We start from the raw sequence: 22066 nt of genomic DNA, 5'->3' as shown, positions 1-22066 counted from the left end.
ACACACATAGAAACATGCATTAGACATATATGTTTAGCTTAATACGTGGTTATAAAGACAGCACTCAGAAAGAGAACCACCTAGCTGGGAAATTAGAACATTGCCAAAGACACAGTCACAAAGACATAGTCCTTCCCCCTATCGGTAACCTCCAACCTGACTTTTATGGACTCACTGTTGCTTTTCTTTATGCATTCCTAAACAATATATTTAACTTTGCCTGTTTTGGGACCTCATAAAATTAAGTAGTATATATAGTTTGGTGTCTGGCTTCTTTCACTCAATGTTATGTTTCTAAGAAGCATCTAGATGTGTATGAGGCTATAACTCATCCATTCTCATTACTTCATAAAATTACATTTAAAAAATGTACCACAATTTATTAATTTATTCTACTGCTGGTGGACATTAGGTTTTTTTCTAATTTGGGTCTATTATGAACAATGATGGTAAGAAATCTTGTTCATGTCTCCCAGAGCATGTGTGCATGGATATCTCTAGGTTTCAAACCTACCAGTAGAAAACCTGGGTCACAGGTATATATACCTTCAACTCTTTTAGTAAAGTTAAACTGTTCTCCAAATGATTGTGCCAATTTACACTCTCCAGCAGCGCGTGACAGTTCCTGTTGCTCTCCGTCTTTGCCAATGCTTGGTATTCGTTAGATTATAAGAGTTTTAAAGATGGGATAGATGTGTAGTGGTATTTCACGATGGTTTTAATTTGCATTTCCCTGATTACTAATTAGGTTGTGCACCTTTTTATATGCTTATTGCTTATTCAGGTTTCCTCTTTTGTGAAGTGCCTCTTCAGATCTCTTGCCATTTTTTCTACTGTGTTGTCTATTATGTATTGATTTGCAGACGTTAATAAAAATCTCCTCTGAATATTAGACTTTTGCTGGATATAAGTGTTTTATATATTTTATCCATTCTATAAATTTGCATTTTCACTCTTTTTGATGATGTATTTTAATGAAAGGTTTATGTTCTAAATTTTAATGTAGTCGAGTTTATCAGCCTTTTCTTTACTCCACGGTCATGTAGATAGATAGTTTTCTGTATTAAAAGCTTTATAGATTTGCCTTTCACATTTAGGTTCACCTGCAATCGATTTTAAGTACAGTTTTAGGCCATCATTTTCTGCTTCTGCCTCTGTCTTCACATACTTGTCCTCTCTCTCTTTCTCTGTGTCTTCACACGGCATCCTCTTCTCTGTATGTCTATGTTCACATTTTCCTCATGTTTTAGGACACCAGTCATTGGATTAGGACCTACTTTAACCCAGGATGACTGCATCCTACTTTGATTACATCTGGAAAGACTTTATTCCCAATAAGGTCACATTCCCAGGTACCAAGGGTCAGGAATTATCTTTTGGAGGGACCCAATTCAGCTCACAATCTGGGGCAAAACATGTAACAAGAATATTTTTGAAATATCTTCTAATACCATCTACTTAATAAAATTAGTTTGATGGTTGGGTATGTTTAATTCTTCTACATAACACTGTAAAAGTAGGCCAGTCCCCAAGCTTTCTGTCTACTCAGCCATCTTATAAACACTTGGGCAAGCATCCTCTCAGATGGCATTTTCATTGACTGCATGAGATTTAACTATTGAAGAAGCTGTACAGTCAATATGTGTCTGCTCTGGTCCAGTGGAACTAGGGAGGAAGAGCCATTTGGTTAAAGTCATTGTTAAGATACCAACCAGGCATCCGGAGAATAGCTGATTTGTACTGGGTCAGCCAGTACCTTCAGATATTCCATCATTATCTTATTAACCTGTATCTGTGGGTGCTTGCAAACCCCAACAAGCATTCTGAAAGCCTCTTTGGCCTCTGATGGGCCAACTGTGACAGAGAAAGGAGAGCAAGAAAATCTGTGTCCACGACGCATGTAAGGTAAACCAGTCTCTAGGCTTTGTAATTATATAAATAGGAAATCTTATGAAGCCATCAAACACGTATCAATGAATTGACCTGATCCTTGTCATTGTGGCAGAGAATGTTCCAAGAGGTACTAGAAAATCATGGCTGTCATTAGATCCTTTATGTCCTACATTGTCACTCGAACTTCACTCTCCTTCATCTTAAGACCTGCTCCATGCCTTTGGCCTGAATACCATCCCCTGACAACTCTCGCTCCATTCACTGCATCAATCCAGTTAATCTTTGGGGGCTTAACTCCCATTACGGAGTTAGAGCAATGTCTGTCATGTAATAGGTACTTAATAACTTTTGTAGGATGAATTAAAGAAACTATTGGCCGTACCTTTTATCTTCCAATCATTTTCTCAAAATGTCCCTTTTCTTTTGATTTTATAATTATGGCGTCATGCTCCAAGAGAAATGTGAAAATCTTCCTCTTTAAAGTCTGTGGGATGTGAAACAGGTTCTGGAATATATTCAAAAGTTGCCTCTTGGCTACACGGCAGAAAGGTTTAGCCACTGCAGTTTCAGAAGAGAGTGTTTTTGTCATCTAAGTTGGTACAGGGCCCCACTGAGTTCTACAACATGAAATGCAAGGGCTGCAGAGAGAATCTGCTCTATATGCCACCACCATGGGGAAAGAGGTTCACAGGGGAAAGAGTTTGGCTCAGGTCAGCCAGGCAAGCAGTGGAAGAGTTAGGATTAGAACAAGCTCCCAGGACCATACTCCTTCCTGCCCACCCAGCCATAAGCACAAACTGCAAAATATCAGGAACCCTGAAAGTGAAGATGTGATTTATGACACATCAGTATCACATAATTTTTAAAAATGATGCTTTAACATATAACATTGGTTTTGACATACCTTTAAAAATATTAATTTTAATGGATATCTCAAAGGACTTTCATGACATAGACCACAGATGTTACCTTGGGCTGGAGCAATGGTGTGGCAGCTCTCAACATGCAGTCATGCAAAATCCTAAATAACACTGCCAATCTCAGTGTGGTGTTTCACAGAGGACTAGTTGGGACCTTCAGCAACATCCTTGCCATATATCTTTGGAAGGTCTGGTCCTGAGATGTTGGTCTTGGTAAATAGGAGCTCTGGTCACAATCAGAATCAAAAGGACTAGGGTTATTTTCCGGAAAGCAAGGGAACCCATCATCTGATACTGAAATTTAAAAGGGAAATTACAGTGGAGATGTCCTTGCCTTCTGACTCCTGTTGGTGTGTGAGGGCTTCTCCAAAGGTGGGTACCAACTGCATTCCCTGTCCAGTTCTGACAGTGTGACCAGTGGCATGCATTGGTGAGGTGGTAGTGGTAAGCTGTCACAGAGCAGAAGGACACATCAGAACTGGATATGCCCATGCTAAAGTGTCCTCAGCAGGGACTACTGGCTTCCTTACTGACAGCATCACCTTCATTTTGCACTGAGCTAGGTGTGTGCATGTTGATTTGATCACCGAGGCCTCTAGTGACACTGTCGTAGGATGGTGGGAAAGATGTGACAGATGTACTTGCAGATTTGTCTGGGAGCACACCATTTTCATTTGCCATGAATGCAGCAAAGCCTTCATCTGGGAGTGACACAGCCTCCTCCTCAGCCCTGGGCACACCTAGGGGGTTGGAGATGGTCAGGGAGCGGTGCAGCACATAGCTCCGATAGGCCTTTTGGATAACAGTGGCTGAAATGTCTTCTTGCTTCCACCGGAGCGTGGTTGCTATTGGTTCATAGGATGCTTTTGAAAGATTAGTTGCCATAAATTTCTCCTCCATATTTGACTTCAAAGAATCCAACTCCCCAGATTCTCCCAGAACATTCTTGGTAAAGGCAAACAGGATATCCAAACAGTGGATCTTATCTCCAGGGACCAAAGGCAAGTCCATCTGGATTAACGTGTTGCAATTGGGTTTGGGGATTCGCAGGGGGCCAGAGAGGGCGTCTGCAAAGTCTGAGAGGGCAGAGAAGGTAATGAACTGAGTGGCCTCTGGGTCGAACTTTTCCCAAGTCTCATAGAACATGTCAAAGTCATCCTCACTCAGGGGCTCTGTGCTCTCTTCCGTGGCCACATTGAAGTTCTCCAGAATCACAGCGATGTACATATTGACCACAATGAGGAAGGAGATGATGATGTAGGTGGTGAAGAAGAGGATGCCCAAGGCTGGGTTCCCACAGTCCCCTCTGACGCCGTTGTTGACCACATTGGGGTCGCAGTAGGGGGGCCCCGTGTTGAGGATGGGGCTGAGGAGACCGTCCCAGCCAGCCGATGTGGTGATCTGGAAGAGGCACAGCATGCTGTTGGCGAAGGTCTGGAAGTTGAACATGTCGTCGATGCCAGCCTCCCACTTGACGTAAGCGAAGTTGGCCATGCCGAAGATGGAGTAGATGAACATGACGAGGAAGAGCAGCAGCCCGATGTTGAAGAGGGCGGGCAGGGACATCATGAGGGCGAAGAGCAGCGTGCGGATGCCCTTGGCCCCGCGGATCAGCCGGAGGATGCGGCCGATTCGGGCCAGGCGGATGACTCGGAAGAGCGTTGGGGAGAATAAATTTCCAAGTGATGTAAGAATTGCAGAAAACACCAGGCCTTTAAAAAGTAAGGGGAAATGATCTAATTAGTACTTCCAACCATCTGACAAAGTTGGCTGTCATCACCCGCCCCCCGCTCCGTATGGACCTCCATCTGAGAATCTGTATTCAAGGACTCTGGGTCCTCTGAACCTGGCACGGGGGTTGGCATAAAGTAGGGGTTCAGTAGGTGTCCACGGCATAAACCCTCTCCCCCTCAAGGCTCACCCTTCCTACCGTTTTCTTATCTTTCCCTCCATCCAGAAATCTTCTTAGTCCACCTCCATGATCAGAACCCTACCTTCTGCAGCCTAGTTCGGCTGGAAGCGACTACACCCTAGTCCACACGAACATAGTGCTTTGTTTCTGTCTGTGACACAGACCCTGCTCTTCCCCAAGAATTCAGCCTTTAGGTCGTGCCTTCTCTTCCACCCCAGTCCTGTGCTTGTGAAGGCTGGGACCCCTTATGATTTATCTCCCTATCTCCTACTGTGAAGATTGACTTAGTTCCTGGCATATGGTCCTGTAGATAATTGTACAGAGCCTAGTATTAATTATAAGGGGCCTGAGGAGTTGGGCAACTTGCTGACAACTGAAGCAGAATGGCTTTAATGGCCAGCTGTCTACATAATGGCTTTTATTTGTTTCTTTCATTTCCAGCTGTGTTTGAACTCTGTGTTAGGGCCTGGAGATCAGCTTGTTTAGGGTCAGTTACAGAACCCCCACTACCCGAACTACGAATAAGGTTGGAGAGATGGAGAATGTATACGCCTTCCTATGTGATATCTAACTTGAAGGTTTGTGAAGCTTGGTCTTGGGGACCTGTGGAGCCCTGTTAAGACCACCAAAGATTAGGCAGGACCTTTAGATCACACAGGATTCAGAACCTCTCTGGACAAATGGTGAACGGTATGGTAGCAAGAAGGGCAGGGTGGCTCTCTCTCCTTGCAGGGCTCCCTTGACCCTCTTTCCCTACTTGTCTTTGTTGTGTGAACGTGGGTGGTCACAGTATTATGTTGGAAGGAGGGAGGAAATGAGAGGAGAATTGGGAAATAATTATAATTTTGTATTATGAAATCTTTACGAAAGCCCCTCTCTTAAAGTCCAGAGTCTTCATACTTGGAACGTTTACTCAGTACATATCTTACTGGTGGCAAGAAAGAAAAGGGGAGAGGGAGGGAGGGCAGGAGCATGGTTGGTGGGTTCTTGCAATTGTTTTCAAGCTGTCTCTGTGAGTGATTTCTGCCCATGAAGGGTTTTGCTGTGTAGGTCATAGGAACTGGTAGTTAAGGTGTCCCCATGATAGAATGGAGTACTTTAAGAAATATTTCATGTCTATAGTATTGACATGGGAAGTCACATAAGCAAGCTCCCTCTTCTAATATAAAACCAAAAATGGCCTTTAGAGTCTCTCACTTTGGAATGCAAACAATCAAAACAAACTTCCTACAAAAAAAAAAAAAAAACCCACAAAAAACCCACAGCAGCAGTGGGAAAATAAAACAAAACGAAAAAACAAAACCAAATTTAAGCACCTCCCCCCAAACAAACACGCCCCCCAGGGCTGTGTGTTTCAGCCCCAGGACAGGGAGATTAAGTGCTGCCACGCTGCATTAGATGCTATTAGCTCTTGATGGTAAATCAACGGAAAATGAAATCCACAGCTATGCCCTGACAGGAAAAGTAAGCAGGTCGTGATATAACAGGACAGGATATATTTATTATGCAAAGTAAAGCTGGTGTGCTGGGATTTGGCCTTTATAGGGCCAAACTTTGGCTAAGCCACATGAAGGCCAGGAACAGTCTCCTGGTTGTTGGTGGGAGGCTGTTAGTTTATTAAAAAGAACATTATTAGCCAGGTCTAAATTCAGCTCCAAACGATATGACTTGGGATAACTTAATCTCTGAGGCTCAGTACAATGTTTAAAATGAGTACAGTAATATTCCTTCACAGGGTTTCTGTGAAGGTCCATGGATCCCAGGCCAGTCCTCAGAACTCAGCTAGCATTCAATTATGGTGGCTCCAGCCCCAGCTTTAGCCTCTGACTCCATTCATTTTCTCTGAACACCACTGGCCCCCAAATACTGGACCTGTCATTCAACCACACCCAGACTAGGTCATAATAGCATTGATCTCTTGGCACTGGTCCCTTGACTTTTCTGTCACTCATATTCCCTAAGTGGACAGTTATACAGAGATTTAATTCCAGACCCTTGACTCAAGAATCTCCTTTGAACAATGTCCTCCCAGTCTTTCCTCACTCTTCTGGCAACCACCTCCTTTTCCAGAAAGCATTTTATGACTCACCTCACACCACACCACCCACTCTTTGCTTTGAAGGACATAAAGATAAGACCCACTGGAAACTCCATCATCTTAGGTTCTTTGGCGAGTGATTGTTTCTTTTCAGGCCCCAATGTTCTGGCGATGGCTGTGCACACAATAGGTGCCTGAATATACTTCATGGCAGCGTGGAGAAGGTCAGTGGAACTTCTCCATTTCACTGAGAGGCCCGGGGGCATTTTAAATCTGCTGCTCTTGTGAAGGAGCAAATACTGGGCTCCTCTAACATACAACATGCGTTTTTGTAAAACTTTGTTAGTTGTCCCCTTGGATTTGAAAGAGCAGCCGAAACAACCCCAAGCAGAGGCTGGGCATCCCCACATGTGATGCCCACTTACTCGTAATGGAGAGGATGACGACGATGAAGTCAAACACATTCCAGCCATTGGTGAAGTAATAATGCCTCAAGGCGAATATCTTCATGACACACTCGCCCGTGAAGACGGCCACAAAGAACTGGTTGATTTTGTTCAGGACTTTTGTCTTTTCTTCACTCTGCTCATCAGTCTCCACCATCATGGTGATCATGTTGAGGCAGATAAGGACCATGACGATGATGTCAAAAGTCTGCCTGGTCACGATGTCAAAGACAAAACCCTGGTACTTGTTCTGAGGAAACAAGACATGGTACATCAGGCCTTTCTACCAACATAATAAACAGGCATCTGGAGAGGCTGTGTTCTTCATAGATGGGTTTTTACAGTCTGTCTCTTTTGTCTCCCTCACACTCCACATCCAAGTAGAAGCTGAGTTCTGTCCTTACCTCTCCCCAAATCTCATTCTTAGTTGATTCTACCTCATTGCCTCAATTCAAGTCCTCATCGCCTCTCCTGGCCCCATGAAGTCACCAGGCACTTTGTCCTTGTCCATGCTCTTTTCTCTACTTGCAATGCCTTTCTGCTCTTTCTCTTGGCCATCTAAATTCCAATAGCCCTTATCACCAAAAAGAACACAAGTAACAAATGTGGGCAAGGATATGGAGAAAAGGGAACCCTCCTACACTGTTGGTGGGAATGTAAATTGGTGAAGCCACTATGGAAAATAGTATGGAGGTTTATCAAAAAACTAAAAACAGAACTACCATATAACCCAGAAATTCCACTCCTGGGTATATATCCAAAAAAAACACAAAAAACAAAAACACTAATTCGAAAAGATACATGCACCCCAATGTTCATACCAGCATTATTTATAATCGCCAAGATATGGAAATAACCTAAGTGTCCATCAGTTGAATGGATAAAGATGATGTAGTATATATGTAAATGGAATAGTACTCAGCCTTAAAAATGAATGCCATTTGCAGCAACATGGATGGACTTGGAGGCTGTTCTGCTAAGTGAAATAAATCAGACACAAAAGACAAATACTGTATGATATCACTTATATGTTGAATCTAAAAAATACAACAAACTAGCGAATATAATAAAAAAGAAGCAGACTCACAGATATAGAGAACAAACTAATGGTTGCTTACCAGTTTGGGAGGGAGGGAAAGTATAGGGATGGGAGAGTGGGAGGTACTAACTACTGGGTGTAAGATAGGTTCAAGGATGTATTATACAACACGGGTAACAGAGCTAATATTTTGTATTAACTGTAAATGGAAAGCAATCTTTAAAAATTGTATAATAAATCAGTCAATCCCAATAGCCTTGAGTAATCCATCTCTCTTAAGCTCCACTTCCTCCAGGGAAGTCTTCCTTAATCACATCACACCACATCTCTCTGTCCCTTTTTTGGGCTCCCACGGCCTTTACAGTCAGTCTTGAGTTCTAGTATTTCACGCATGCTTCTTTTCTTTTTCTAATAGACAATGAGCTCTTTGAGGATGGAGCCATGTCTTATTTAACCCTGTGTTTCTGTAGTGCAGGAACTGCATAGGGCAAGAGTTCAAGAACTGCTTGAAAAATTATTGATTCGAGGGTAAAATCAACTGTAATGATTCACCTTATTGTTCTGCAAATGTTCTCTTTATTTCTGGGACTGTGCAGATGTCTAAACAAACACAGGTACAGGGCATGGAGTCAGGTCTTGGTTGTTTGCATTCTTGTAATGAGGTAGAGTGGTCCGGACAACACAGAGATCATTTCTATTTGGCTATTTTTTTATGGTGTTTAAAAAAGAATTCCTTAGTATGGCCCTCTAGTCATTCCTGTGCTGTTAGCATCTTACTGCTCTGTGAGTTCTTAATTCCAAATTTACCCTCCACCCTCACCTTCTTTTGGACACTTCTGAACTCTGCTTTGATTTTGCAAAACTCTCCTCCTACTCAGTGGCTGCTTATTCTCCCCACCCCATAGACTCTAGGGCTGAGGGACAGGCCTGAGGTCCCTCTATTCCCCACGGTCACTCCCAGATCTTTGCTCCTCCTGTGTCTCGTAAAACCCTTCCTCCTTTGATGCCTGTGTCATCGAATTAGCCCACCTTTGCCTTCTTTTCCTTGCTGCCTCTTAACAACCTCCTGGTCCCTTTGCTTCACTACTCATGAGTGAGGCTCTTGGCCACTCTCGGTTATAACTTCTCACTTCATTAGCTACGTCTCTAATGACTGAGTTTTCCTAACTTCAAGAAAAGTCTTCCTGAACCTCACATCTCCCTCCAGCTACCACCCTACTCCTCTCCCCACTTCCACAGTTAAATTTCTTGAAAGAGTTGTGTGCAGTCACTATTTCCCATTCACTCCTCAACCAACTCCAACACAGCTCTTGTCCCCATCCTGCCATTGAAATGGTCCTTGTTAAGATCACTCATAACCTCCGTGATACGAAATCCTCAAACCCTTGTTTGGCGTGGCTTACCACCCCTCCCACTGAAACTCTCCTTTCTTGGTTCCCATCAGGCCTTACTTCGCTGGTTCTTTGCTTGCCTTCTTGGATGCTCTTTTTTGAGTCTCCTTTATTCAACCTTTAGATGTTAAGAGCTCCTCAAGGCTCATTACTCGGTATCCTTTGCTCCTCACCCATTCTTTCTCCCTCAGTGATCTCTCCAGCCTGTGAATTCATATCTGTGTGATTTTTGCTAATTTTTTTCCTGTGTCTCTGGACTGTCATCTCTGTGAGGGCAGGAACTTTGTCCATCTTACTCCCTGCTCTATCCCTAGTGTCTGCACGGTACCTGGCATGCAATAGATACTCAACAGATAGATGAACAAATGGATGACGGAATGGACAGCTCTGAATTACCCACACCTCAAATGAAACTATAAAGCCACTCCAGTCAGTTGGTTAAATATACTTCTGGACAACAGGCACTTGCTGAATGTGTACTATATGCTGGGCTCTGCATGAGTGCTTGTGAGGGAGAGAGGACCCTGTTACGAGTCTCACCAGGGAGCTCCCAGGAGCTGCAAAAGCAGGCGGAGGGGAGAAGGGCTGTGACAGAGGCTGGTTCCTGCTTTCTGCTTCATGGTAGAGATGGGTTGCCACCCTGCAGGGTTAGAGCAAAGACTCAGACCCCAGTGGGCTTGGCTCCAGTTATAACTGCTGGCTCACGTCTTTTCTGGGATGGAGAGGCAGATTGCAGAGCCACTAATAGCTTTCATTTCATCACTGAAAATGGTGAAAAAAAATTAAAGGCCCATTCATGGCCATGTGACTTCTAATTACATAGAGTAGGCGACGGTTACTAAGATCTGGGCATCAAGTTTGCCCTGGATCTTCAGCTGCTGGGGATGGAGCAGCTTGCTGGCTTAGCCTGTGGGCAGGGATCACTTCTTTGCAACCCTCAGTGCTCTCGGAGATGATGAAGTGGGTGAATGATGATGTGATATTCTACAGCCTATTATTTTCCTATAAAGTGGAGTATGTTAAACCTGCTTTTAGTGATTTCTATAGCAGGGAATTGTATAGAATAAAATTTACCAGTCTCATGGAAGGCAGGCTAAGACTTCATTCATAGCAAAGATTAAGCCTTAGTCTTTGCTACAAATGAAGCATAAGATTTAGAATTTGGACTTCACCTGTGGCAAGGAGTACTATGTACATGCCTGTATTGGGGGTCCCTGTGTCACCTGAGGTTGGCCCTGCCATGAGCTGGAACCAGTGCGCCTGTGGAATACAGTCCTACAGCCTGTGCTCAGCTTACCTGAGCAGCTCGACCCATTGGGACCCCTCAGGGAAGAAGGTGGGTATTCCTGTGCCGATAACCTGGTGAAAAGGAAGCTGGACCTGGGAAGGTGTGTTTTAGGTGGGAATTCATCTTTTTGCTTGGGTTTCTTTCTTGGCTCTGGACTTTGTGGAAGACACATGATCAGGCTTGTCTCATGGGGTGGTGGGTGCCAAGATGCTGCCTGCCATATGGATGCCATCCAGGAGTTAGGATGGACAAAGGCTGTGTGCCCTGGAGAGCAGCCATGTGCAATTGTTGCTTGGGCCCTGCTCTGCTAGCTTCCCTTCTGGCATCCCGAAGCCTCAAAGTCTCATTTAAATGTTTCAGGCTTGCCTCAGTTATGCTAAGGGGAGCAAAGGAAAGAATGTTTGCCCTGCTTGGACCAGAATATTAAGGAGAGAGCCATGTTCCTACAGTAAAGCCAGTATAGATTTGATAGCTAATTAGTAATATACCACCCCAACTCCCATCCGAAAGAATGGCTAATCTCAGGAACACAGCTGGGCTATGAGGTCTCACTTCCCTTATCCATGTGGAAGACCTCCTCGAGCACCAGCCTTGGAGGAGCCTAGTTATGGCTTAATTAGGAGACATGATGACCTTGTTGTAGGTCTTCCTGCCCAACCACTGACTTCTACTCCTACTGCAGTGCCTAGAATTGCAACATTAGGTTCCTACCTTTGTAATTAACATAGTGTTCTCTCCAGGGTCCCTTTTTGAAATGCAGCTCACCCTGTCCAAAGGAAATCGTCCTCCTGTGAAGAGGAAGCTATGGTGGTCTGTAGGATTGGCTGATGAGAGGGGAGAAGCTGAGATGTTATAGAGAAATCGAGCAAGTATGTAGGGAAAGGGTTGCCCCAGCATAGGGCTTCCCGGTGTCTGGTTCAAATGTGGGTTCAACATCAGTCCAGCTCCTAGTAAAGACCAGCAGGGACTCAGCTGTTTGCTTCTCAGTGGGTCTTAGGACCCTCCTCCTGTGACCCCTACTTGACTGATTGGCTGGGCTCAGCCTTTCACTTACATCTCTTAATTTTGAGCTTGTTCTTTCCCATTGAACCTTGGAGGGATACTCCCTGAGCCTTAAGGACTTTCCCTCAAGCTCACTCAACCCCAGTTATCTAGATCTTATGGGGGATTTGGAAGGAGACCTCTGCCCCTACAGAGGTCTGAACACCCTATCACTCCCCATTGTAACACTTATTATCAGAATTGAGAATAGTAGTAAATCTGTGACCACTGTTTCCAAGTAAAATGTGTAAAAGGTCATAGAAAGCATATTTTCCCCCTCCTGTCAATGTTTTCAGAACCTCATGTTCATGAAGTTATTTGTAACTGATGCAAACCCCATGCCATGATTTAGAAATCCTAATGCCTTAGCCAACAGAATGTATGTCTCCTTAATTCATGTAGGGAAAGGCCTGTACCTTTGTTGAAGGTCCTTAGGCTTTGCCCTTGTGTGGGGAAGGGCTCATGGGATTATGCCATGGATCTCTGTGAATGAAGGAACCAAAGGGAAGTATGTATCTAAGTTCTGGTCAGTCTTTAACACTAGAGTGGGATAATTTTTGGTTCCTTTTGTGTCACCTGATCATGACCAGGACTGGGCCCAGGATCCCAGGGGGGTTGCGTCTGGCCATTTCCTTTCTGTCTACCTGTAGGCAAGGGGTGGCGTGTGGCGTGAGGCTGGTGATCCCTTGCAACCTAGATGATGATGCGTAACCACACACATTTCATCTCAGGGCTCCTTACTGTCATTTAGCCTAATCTGCTCCAAAACCTGTGTGGAATCCTCAGCCTGTTAGGCAGCTCAGCACCTCTCCAAGCAGTCTATCTGGAGCCCCTGTAGGAGATACGTTCACTCCAGAAGGCCAGAGTGTCTTCTTCCAGGCTTTTCATCCCTTGGGCCTGGGAACGTTCATTATCTCCTCCCCAAACTCACCCCAGGTCTCCTCCTCCACAGAGAGCACTGGCCGGACCTCCCAGCCTTAGATTTCCAGACTCACTCTGCTAGAAGGGAGCTCTAGGACTCACCAGGGGCCGTGGGATGGGCTTCTGGGGCTTCTTGGAGCCCAGCTTCTTCATGGCATTGTAGTACTTCTTCTGCTCCTCTGTCATGAAGATGTCCTGGCCCCCTAAGTGCAGAGACAGAATAACACACACTGCTGTTATTGCCCTCAATTGCAGCCAACCCCCCTGGGGTCCCCATACAGGGGTGAAGGCTGCAATCAGGGGGCAAAGGTCAGTGTTGGTGCTCAAGGCCAAGACTGGGATCCCAGTAAGGCATGAGGGCTGTGAATAATGTTGGCTTCAGTCATGAGGCCAGGGGTCTGGAAGTAGAAGACTTGCCACTACTGCAGAAAGACCTGAGCCCCACTTATCTTTTTTTTCTGTTGGTTGAAGTTGTCAATTATGACCCCAACGAAGAGATTGAGTGTGAAGAAGCCACCGAAAATGATGAAGATGACAAAGTAGAAGTACATGTACACGTTGTCCTCCCACTTGGGCTGCATGTTGACCTGTGAGCACAGTAGGAGGGGGCATCTTAGTTTGTGTTCACCTCCAGGGAACCCTGAGACAAGGACCTGGGTGTAGGTGGCTTATCTGGGAGGCGATGCCAGGAAACAAGGATGAAGGAGGGGGAGGGGAGGCAGGAAGAGGATGAAGGCAGTAAAGGGGGTGGTCAAGCAGACCATCAACCTGGGCAACCGGCACCATGGCCTCTCAGGACTGTAGAACACACATGAGAATTGTACCTCCAATCTAAAGATTGCCAAAGCTCATCTGGGAGGGTTGCCCCTGTAGGCTTGCAGTCCTCCACCTGCACCTCCATCTGAGGCACTGAAGAAAGTCAAATCGCAGACAGAATCAGAAACACAGCCTGCGAGTGAACTCAGAGGTGGGCTGAGCGGGGGTGCGGCAGGGCATCAGCAGTGTCTGTGTAGTGGGAAAGGGTCCTTCCCCAGCAGCGCGCATCTCCCCCGCCTGGCTGCCAGGCTAGTCCCTGAAATTCCATTGTTCTAGCCACTGCCCTCGCTCCTGCCTCTGCCCGGGGAGCACCCTCACACACAGTCCTTCAGGCGTTATCTGATCATTTCCTCAACGGTGAGCAGAGGAAGAACTTGATAAGCCTGGAAGACCAGCTTGAACGTCCAACAGAGGTCCAGCTGGAAAACTCTTCCAGGGAGGGATAGTGCCAGGTGGCTGGGTGACTGCCTCTTCCAGCACCAAGGCCACTTTCACTCCATTTCAAAAAAGACGAACGTGGGCGGGACACACAGAGGGGGAGGCAGCAGGCGCCGTGGGCTGAGACTCACCTCCCGGGAATCCACAGCTGCATACATGATGTCCATCCAGCCTTTAAAGGTTGCCTAGAAACAAGGAGCAGAGGCCGCTCAGTGTCTGCCCATCCATCCACGCTGGCCTCTATCTTGATTCACTTATTTCTCTGTTTTTCTTATAGAGCATTGACCTGCCTAGAGCCAGATTTGACATGCTTCTGTATCTCCCAGGGCTGATTTCACCGCCCGGCACACCGTAGCAACTTGGGGACTAGCTTTTCAACGAACTCATGAACAAATGGTGGAGTGCAGGAGGTTGTGAGTAACTGCATGACAAATGTATAAGCGACTGCATTAACACCTGAATGAATGGAGGACTGAATGAACAAGTGGGTGAAGGCAAGGGAAGAATGAATGAATGAATGAATGAATGAATGAATGAATGAATGAAAGGAAATGTGAATGTTACTGTCATCATCACAAGCATTACCTATCATGACAGTAGACCTGGCATATAGTTTTACTACCCTCTAGGAGATGATTTGTGGTGGAAGACTGACCCTGTGGCTATAGCAGGTCTATTAGCACAAGTAGTGAACTCGAAGTCTTCACTTGCTAAACAGTCCCACTGCAGGCCATCCCTTTGTTCTATTCTATGAGCCCACATTGGTCTAACTGCACCACTGTGAGATCACACTCATTGGTAAGGCCCTCAAGCCTCACGGTGTGGTCTGCAGGACTAGGGAATGATCTCGGGTCACACTGAGTGCTACCCCTTGCAGTCTCCACATAGCATCTTCTGGAAGACTCCAGACCCTCCATGTTATTGAGCAGCCAAAGGAAGAGACGTGGTTGATCTCAGGACTCACCACCTGCAGAAGTGCGAGGTAGCCCATTGCAACGTTATCAAAGTTGACCTTCACGTTGACCCAAAAGAACTTTCCAGTGTAGTTTTGACGTTCACATTCAGACATGTTAGTCACAGTAGTCCAAGGCACAAGGGAAAAGTCTTCATTGGTGGTGTTGATGCATCTCTGAAACTTCCCCGCGAAGAGGTTCACGCCCATGATACTGAAGATGAGCCAGAAGATGAGGCAGACGAGGAGGACGTTCATGATGGATGGGATGGCGCCCACCAGGGCATCCACCACCACCTGGGAGAAAGGAAAAAAAGACCTGGAACTCCACAAACACCCCACCCTCCTTGCCAGATTCCACTTCCTTCTACCCTCATGCAGGCTGCTTCACGAGCCAGTGGCATTTGGAAGCAAGAGAAGTGAGTTAATTAGAGCCATAATTCAAACTCAGAAGACTGAGAGACCCTAGGCAGCTGAAGATGGCTTTATAGCTTTATACCTTCTCTGTCAGTTTCATTTAGGGCAGGTTTCAGTTTCTCTCCTCAGACTTGGGGAAATGGACAAGTTTACAAGTACATACATGCTCATTTAGCGGGGTGAGGGCGTGTGTTGTGCTTGCACATACTAACTTCTAGAACCTTGCTTTCTTTTCCTGAAATACAATACACAACATATAGTTTATGGTGTGCTTTGGTCAAGAATCAGTGAAAACCCAAAGCCATGTTCACCATCGTGCTTATCTGTAAATCAGCAACCCAGAAATAAATTAAAATCAAAGTATTTCAATCATAAGCTCCTAGCGTTTGTAAAGATGTAAGTCAATTTTAGAACTCCACTTTTGTTTCAAAGATATGATGTCTTCTTTGAAGCAAGGGTGGAGGAAGAAAGCAAACTTTACTTTCTGTACCAGGAGGCTTTCATAATCATGAAGAAGGGGAGGGGGAAAACTAGCAGTTCCTCATCCTCCCATAAGACAAGGGCCAGGCTTGTTAGCATTCCATCCTGAGGAAAACGGTGAGAGCAAGGTGGAGGCTGATAGTGAAGGATGAGGAAAGGGATGGATGAAAAGGGAGAACCCTCAGGACCAGATAACTGCCCTAAGTTGGACAGAAGATGCATTCCAGTTGGTGGTGGCTGAGCTGATGATGTCACTATATTTAAATGGCTTATCAGAGGAAAGACCCAGTTTTCATGGAAAGATGAAGAGCTTGGGTTCCGGAGATTTCGGCAATAAGGACAAAAGGCAGGGCTGGTGGGGAGATTGAGGTAAGAGATGTTTGTGAAGCCATGAAGCAGGATCACCTCACTAAGAGCAGGAGAGAGTGAGGCCTGAGTCCTGGTAGATGTGGTCTTTGAGGTGAGAAGGGAGAAGGGCTTACAGACAGACTTGAAGGAGAACCGGGACTGAGGACACTGTGGCACCACCAACATGACAGCAGGAAGTGGGGACCCCGAGCCGACCTGTGGGGGTGGGGCCGGAGCTCAGGGTCAGTGGTATTGAAGGCATAAAGAGGGGAAGAGGTACCAAATTCTGCAGACCAGAATGGTTTGGAGATAGGTCTTACCCGCATGCCTTCAAATCGAGACAGGGCCCGCAGTGGCCGCAGGGCACGGAGGGTCCGAAGGGTTTTGATGGATTCCATATCAGAATACTTCATCATCTTCGCTATAAGGCTTGTCAGTGAGATCTGGGCATAGACAGAGAGGAAAAGCATCACCCTAGGGTTCCAGAAAGACGGCCCTGGTGGAAGGAGGCAGGAAATCCCTCCCACCTCCTACTCTATCGGAGCCATCATCCTGGCTCCCACCTTATTCCAAACTCCAACCAGAGGTAGATCAAGAGTCCAGTCCCTTCCCTTTCATAAAAGATTTCCTTCATCATTATCTGAATCTTTGAGCAAGAAAAACTCAGTCTCCCACATTGCCACCCTTGGTATGTAAGTGGTCAAGCTCCCAGTGTAGTAGATCAGCCTTCCCTTTCCCCTCTGTGGGTACCAGCCTGGTCCCAACAGCCTTGAAAATTTGACTGACTTTCAGAGACTTGGAGAGATGATGGTCGTTCACGGGGGTTATACTGAAAGTCTATTTTGATGAATATAAAGTGAGTCTCAATTGTTTTTGCTTAAAAAGTGGAGTGGAAAGAGTCCTGGGCTGGGTAGGGTCTAGTTCCCCCCAAACCCTGATTTCATTGTGATGCTGGATCAGTGCCTTGCTAGTCCAGGTTGCACTTTCACCCCCTATAAAATGAGGAGTCAGACTAAGAAAACTCCGAGGCCCTTATGGCTCTGCAGTTCTTCAGTAAGAATGACTGGCATGGGGCCATGAGATCCAGCTTTGACAGACAGCTGAAATATAATGACTGAGTCATGAGTCCCTGTTGGTTGGTCAATTCTGCATTCTTTTAAGTGTCGGACCAAGGACTGCAAAGGACACAAACTGACATCGAAAAATGGTCCACCTCCCAGAACTTTGAAGGTGCCAGGGGATACCATATGCATTGGCTTAAGCTTGCCAGACACTGTGACCCAGTCCTGGGAGACCCCAACTGCACCATGACTGGTGGGCTGAATTCAGGCTCAGCTTAGCTTGACAGCTAGGTAGGGATGGACACCAGAACCTCCGAAAGGGAAGGGTTTACACTTGGGTGCTAGAGCCTCAAACAAGGTCTGTTCTCTGAATAGTGGCTTATTCCACCAAGACAGAAAAAAAAAAAAAAAAAAGCAGAATAGAAAGGACCCCCTTCCTTCATTCAGGCAAGGCTCCAGACACCAGCAGATGGTACCCAGCTGCCTAGCTGACTGAGAATAGGAGGTTTGGGGCCAATTCCATGCTGGCCCCTGTTCAGTCCTTTGCTCAGCCCCTGGGAAGGCTGCCTCAAGTGCAGAATCTGCAGTTGGGGCGATCAGGAGCTGGGCCTCTCCACCAAGCTCTCCCCTCAAAGCCCCATTCCTTTCCCACTGCTTAGGCCACTAGCCTCCCAATCGGTCTCTAGGTCCCAGTATTGCATCCATCCCATCCATTCCCCACTGCAGATTTGATTATGGTCATGTTTCCCTCTTTCTCCCAACCTTCACTCATGCTTTATCATCTTCAGGATAAGCTCCAGACTCCTGAGCCAGTATTATATGGCCACAGCCTGCTTTTCTAGTCATATTTCACCCATATCCTCCCCGCAAATCAAATTATTCCCTAAATGTACCTGTGTCTGTGCCTTTGCCCAGGGTCATTCTTTAATTAAAATTGGCCATCCCCAGTCCTTTTTGCACCTTGTGGCTCCTATTCATTTTAAGCCTTACACAACCCCTAGAGTGGAAGGAGGCTCATGTCTCTGTGTCTCATAGACACTAATTTCCAGCAGTGCTCACTACATCCCCCCTCATCATATGTTTATTTCTCTATGTGTGTCTTATCTGCTGGAAGATTAAAGTGTAAACCCCTGGGGGTAGGGAGTTTTAATTTCTTGGCTTCTATCTCTCCCGGAATAGTTCATAAAACAATCCTATATTCAGTAGTTATAAATAAACATTTGATAAATTGAAGAAAAGCTGGAAGCATGTTGGGATGGATGGATGGAAGGAAGAAAAGAAGGAAATAAGAAATCTTGATAGAAAGTTGAAGGATGGTTGGATAGAATGAATTAAATGATACAAAGATAGATACGATAGTTGAAAGGAAGTGTGGAAGAAAGAAAGCAAAGAAGAAAGGACAAAATACAGAAGCATGGATAGTGGATGGATGGGATGGATGGCTGGGTAATATGATTGATGGATGAGTGAAAAGATAGATGGATAGAATAGACAAATGGAAGGGACTGGAGAATGGGTGGAGGGTTGACTGGATGGATGGAGGGTTAACTGGATGGATGAATGGATGCGTGGATGGATGAATGGAAGAAAAAGCGATGAATGGACAGATGGGTGGAAAAAAGGAAGGATAGATGGATGAGTTAAAGGAAGAAGAGAAAGATGAAAAATGAATGAATAGAAGGATGCTTGGATGGAAGATGCTTGAATGAGTGAATAGAAGGTTAGATGAGAGGATAGTTAGAAACACAAATCAAAAAGTAGGAAGGAAAAAGGAAAGGTGAATGGTTGGACAGATGGAAGGAGGGGTGTATGGAAGGAAGGGTGGATGATCAGAAGGAAGAATTAGTAGGAGGACGGATGGATGGATGAGTGGGTGGCCATTTCAGGTGATCAGGAATGAAACTAGTGAGACTTACTTAGGTAGGAGTGACTGTGCCCTTAACAGGGGTGGGTAGCCAGAATAAAACATTTCCTTTTTTTTATGAATATTTGATATACACAAAACTATCACCTGTGACTCAGACTTCAGGCCTCACAGCGAATCCCTGTGGTACAGTGGCCTGATGCTGCTAGTGCACTGGTATCAGGAGAGAAAAGAATTGGGTGCACAGACCTGCTGTGGAGGGCCTGCCAACACAGGAGGCTGGACAGAATGTTCTGAACTGGACCCAGTCCAGCTTCAGGAGGCAAGCACCAAATACAGACACATTTCCTAACACCTCTGATGTGCAGACCTTGGCACTGGTGACTGCGGGAGTGTGGGAGGCAGAGACAAACATAGCACGTGCCTCCTCCTGCCTGCAGGGACCCTCAGATGTGCAGCAGTGAACAAATAACTCAGACAGCCACCCTGCAAAGCCAAGACTGCAAGGGCCTGGACGGATATAGGGCTGTATGGCTAAGAGGAGGGAGAGACCACTCCTGGCTTTGGCGGCTAGGAAGGCTCCTAGAGACTTTACTGAGGATGGTCCCCTCACAGCTTTGAGGAAGCTCAAGTGTAACATGTGGGAGGCACCTGGTAAATCCCCTAATGCAGGGTTAGTGGACACATGTTAGTCTGGACACACGAGCTCCAGCTCATAACCTCTGCAAAGGGACCCTCTGCCCCTTTTAGTGCCACTGAGGAGATTCCAGTAGTGTAAACTCAGTGGTTCTCAATCCTATCTGCATATTAGACGTGCCCAGAAGCTTTTACAAAATCCTGATGCCTGGACTCCACCCAGGATCAGTAGTAAGACCCAAATCTCTGGGAAGAGTAGCGTTTGTTCACTGTGTTCTTAAGAGCTCCCCAGGTGATTCCAAAGCACAGCCAGGACCGGGGACCACTGAGTCAGTGGGAGGGCAGGTTCTCTGCGCTGGGCAGTCCTCAATATCCCTAGGTCCAGAAGCTCTGTCAATGGACACAAGGGCACGTGCCATCTTGCTCTGGATGTAAAATATAGAGGGCGGTAAGTGGGCTTTCTGGATGGAGACCTAGGAACTGAGGACTCATCTGAGGGTCACCACTGTGTTGGAATCATGTACTGCCTAGACCTTATCATTCACAGGTATGCAGGGCTACCCTCGGACCCCTTGCTAAGACTTCTCTTTGGAGTAGCCCTTGAAGGCCAGGCCTCTGAGCTTCCTTTGCACCAGCTGCAGCCATCAGCCAGAGAAGACCCCAAACCCCACAAGTGCCCACTGGGCCACTCACATTCACGATGAGGAAGTCCAGCCAGCACCAGGCATTGGTGAAGTAACTTTTAAAGCCATAGGCCACCCACTTGAGCAGCATCTCAAACACAAAGATAAAGGTGAACACCCTGTCGGTGTACTCCAGCAAGGCCTTCACCTTGGGCTTCTGGTCGAGGTAAAAATCTTCAAAGGCCTGGAAAGAAGGGAGCAAAATGGTAGGCGGCCTGAATCCACAGCACTAGGGTTTGGGGACAGGGAAGGACCAGCCAGCCCTGCCTGCAGCCCCGGGAGAGCTTTGGTAACCACCTTGCCTGCATCATTTTGTTTTCTCTGCTCTGGGGAGATAGTGGAGGAGGCACTGGGAGATACAAACCAGGACTTCCTCGGAGCGGACGGGGACACACAGCCCTGCTTATATTTTGCAGGGGAGCTGAACACAAGTGAGAAAGGAAACCTGCTCGAATTGGATTCTGGAAGTGAACCAAAGGGATCGCTAACAGTGACTGGGTTTAAAAATAAAAGCATCCAAGGATGTTCTTCACGAAAATGAAAGTAAGACTCGCCAATGAACTCTGAAAAAGAATGTTCCATCTCACTGGTAATCAAGGAAATTCAAATGAAAAGAAGCTGCCGTGTCTCTTTTGTCAGACTGATGAAGATGAGAAGGCATGGGTGAGGGAGACGAGGGAACCCTCGCATTGGGGTGGCTGAGGGGAAGCAGCTACTCCCCTACAGGGCTGAGGGGAGGGAAAACCAGTTCAGCCTTCTGGGAAGCCGATTTGGTAACATGACTCAAAGGCTTTAGAGACTCAGCAATTCTGCCTTCACACTGTAACTGCAAGTACTTAAAAAAAAAAAAAGCATGTATCCTAAGGACACTAGACATTGTGAGTGCCCCACCCACATCCTGTTTAAGGGGCCAGTGTGACCATACCCAGCTGCTGTGACCGTTGGCTGCCAGTAGCTGGTGAGTGCCTCCATTGCCCGAGCACACTTCCCTGGGCTGAGGGGATCTGCCCCCAACTTAGGAGATTATGTCACTCCTCTGGGGGGCAACCACAGGCCCTCTGATCGTCCCCTTGCTTCAAAGTGGGACAGTCCCATGGGCCCTCTGGGCTTCAGAGCTTCCATGAGATCAGGCTGAGGCTGGACCTTTCCCTGCTCTGCCCTCCTTCCTTCACATGCTCCAGCTCAGAGCGCACCTTCCACATACTGCACCCGAATTTCTGTGTCCTAAGACTAGACCTATGTTGGGAAATAAGCCAACGTCTCCAAAGAGTATATATAAGGATGTTCAATCCTTTTTAGAAGAGAGCTTGGGATGGCAGTTAAATAAATGATGACACACTCCTGTCATGGAATACTCTGCAGCCATTTAATGAGGTAGGACTGGATTACTGAGAAAATTGACTGAGAAATTACAGAATGCACAAATGAGGCTTCCGTTTTGTAATATTTATGTATTACATGCCTGAGAAAGATGGGAAGGAA

General features: G+C 46.2%; 1 protein-coding gene across 1 annotated transcript in view; it reads right to left on the bottom strand.

The window, feature by feature from the left end:
* Positions 1-2782: 2782 nt before the first annotated feature.
* The window catches only part of SCN10A (sodium voltage-gated channel alpha subunit 10), a 95352-nt gene continuing 76068 nt past the window's right edge, over positions 2783-22066 (bottom strand). Inside the window, exons 23-30 of the mRNA XM_032459183.1 lie at positions 20595-20768; positions 16661-16783; positions 15108-15392; positions 14275-14328; positions 13339-13476; positions 12992-13096; positions 7189-7459; positions 2783-4525 (exon numbers count right to left, since the gene is read on the bottom strand). Coding sequence (XP_032315074.1) covers positions 3318-4525; positions 7189-7459; positions 12992-13096; positions 13339-13476; positions 14275-14328; positions 15108-15392; positions 16661-16783; positions 20595-20768 — 2358 coding nt within the window. The 3' untranslated portion in view covers positions 2783-3317. The remainder of the gene's footprint in view (positions 4526-7188; positions 7460-12991; positions 13097-13338; positions 13477-14274; positions 14329-15107; positions 15393-16660; positions 16784-20594; positions 20769-22066) is intronic.

This window comes from Camelus ferus, chromosome 17 (assembly GCF_009834535.1).
Source record: "Camelus ferus isolate YT-003-E chromosome 17, BCGSAC_Cfer_1.0, whole genome shotgun sequence".
In the NCBI taxonomy this organism is placed as follows: Eukaryota; Metazoa; Chordata; class Mammalia; order Artiodactyla; family Camelidae; genus Camelus; species Camelus ferus.
The sequence above is the reverse complement of the archived record's forward strand: the minus strand, read 5'-3'. Positions and strand labels throughout refer to the sequence as shown.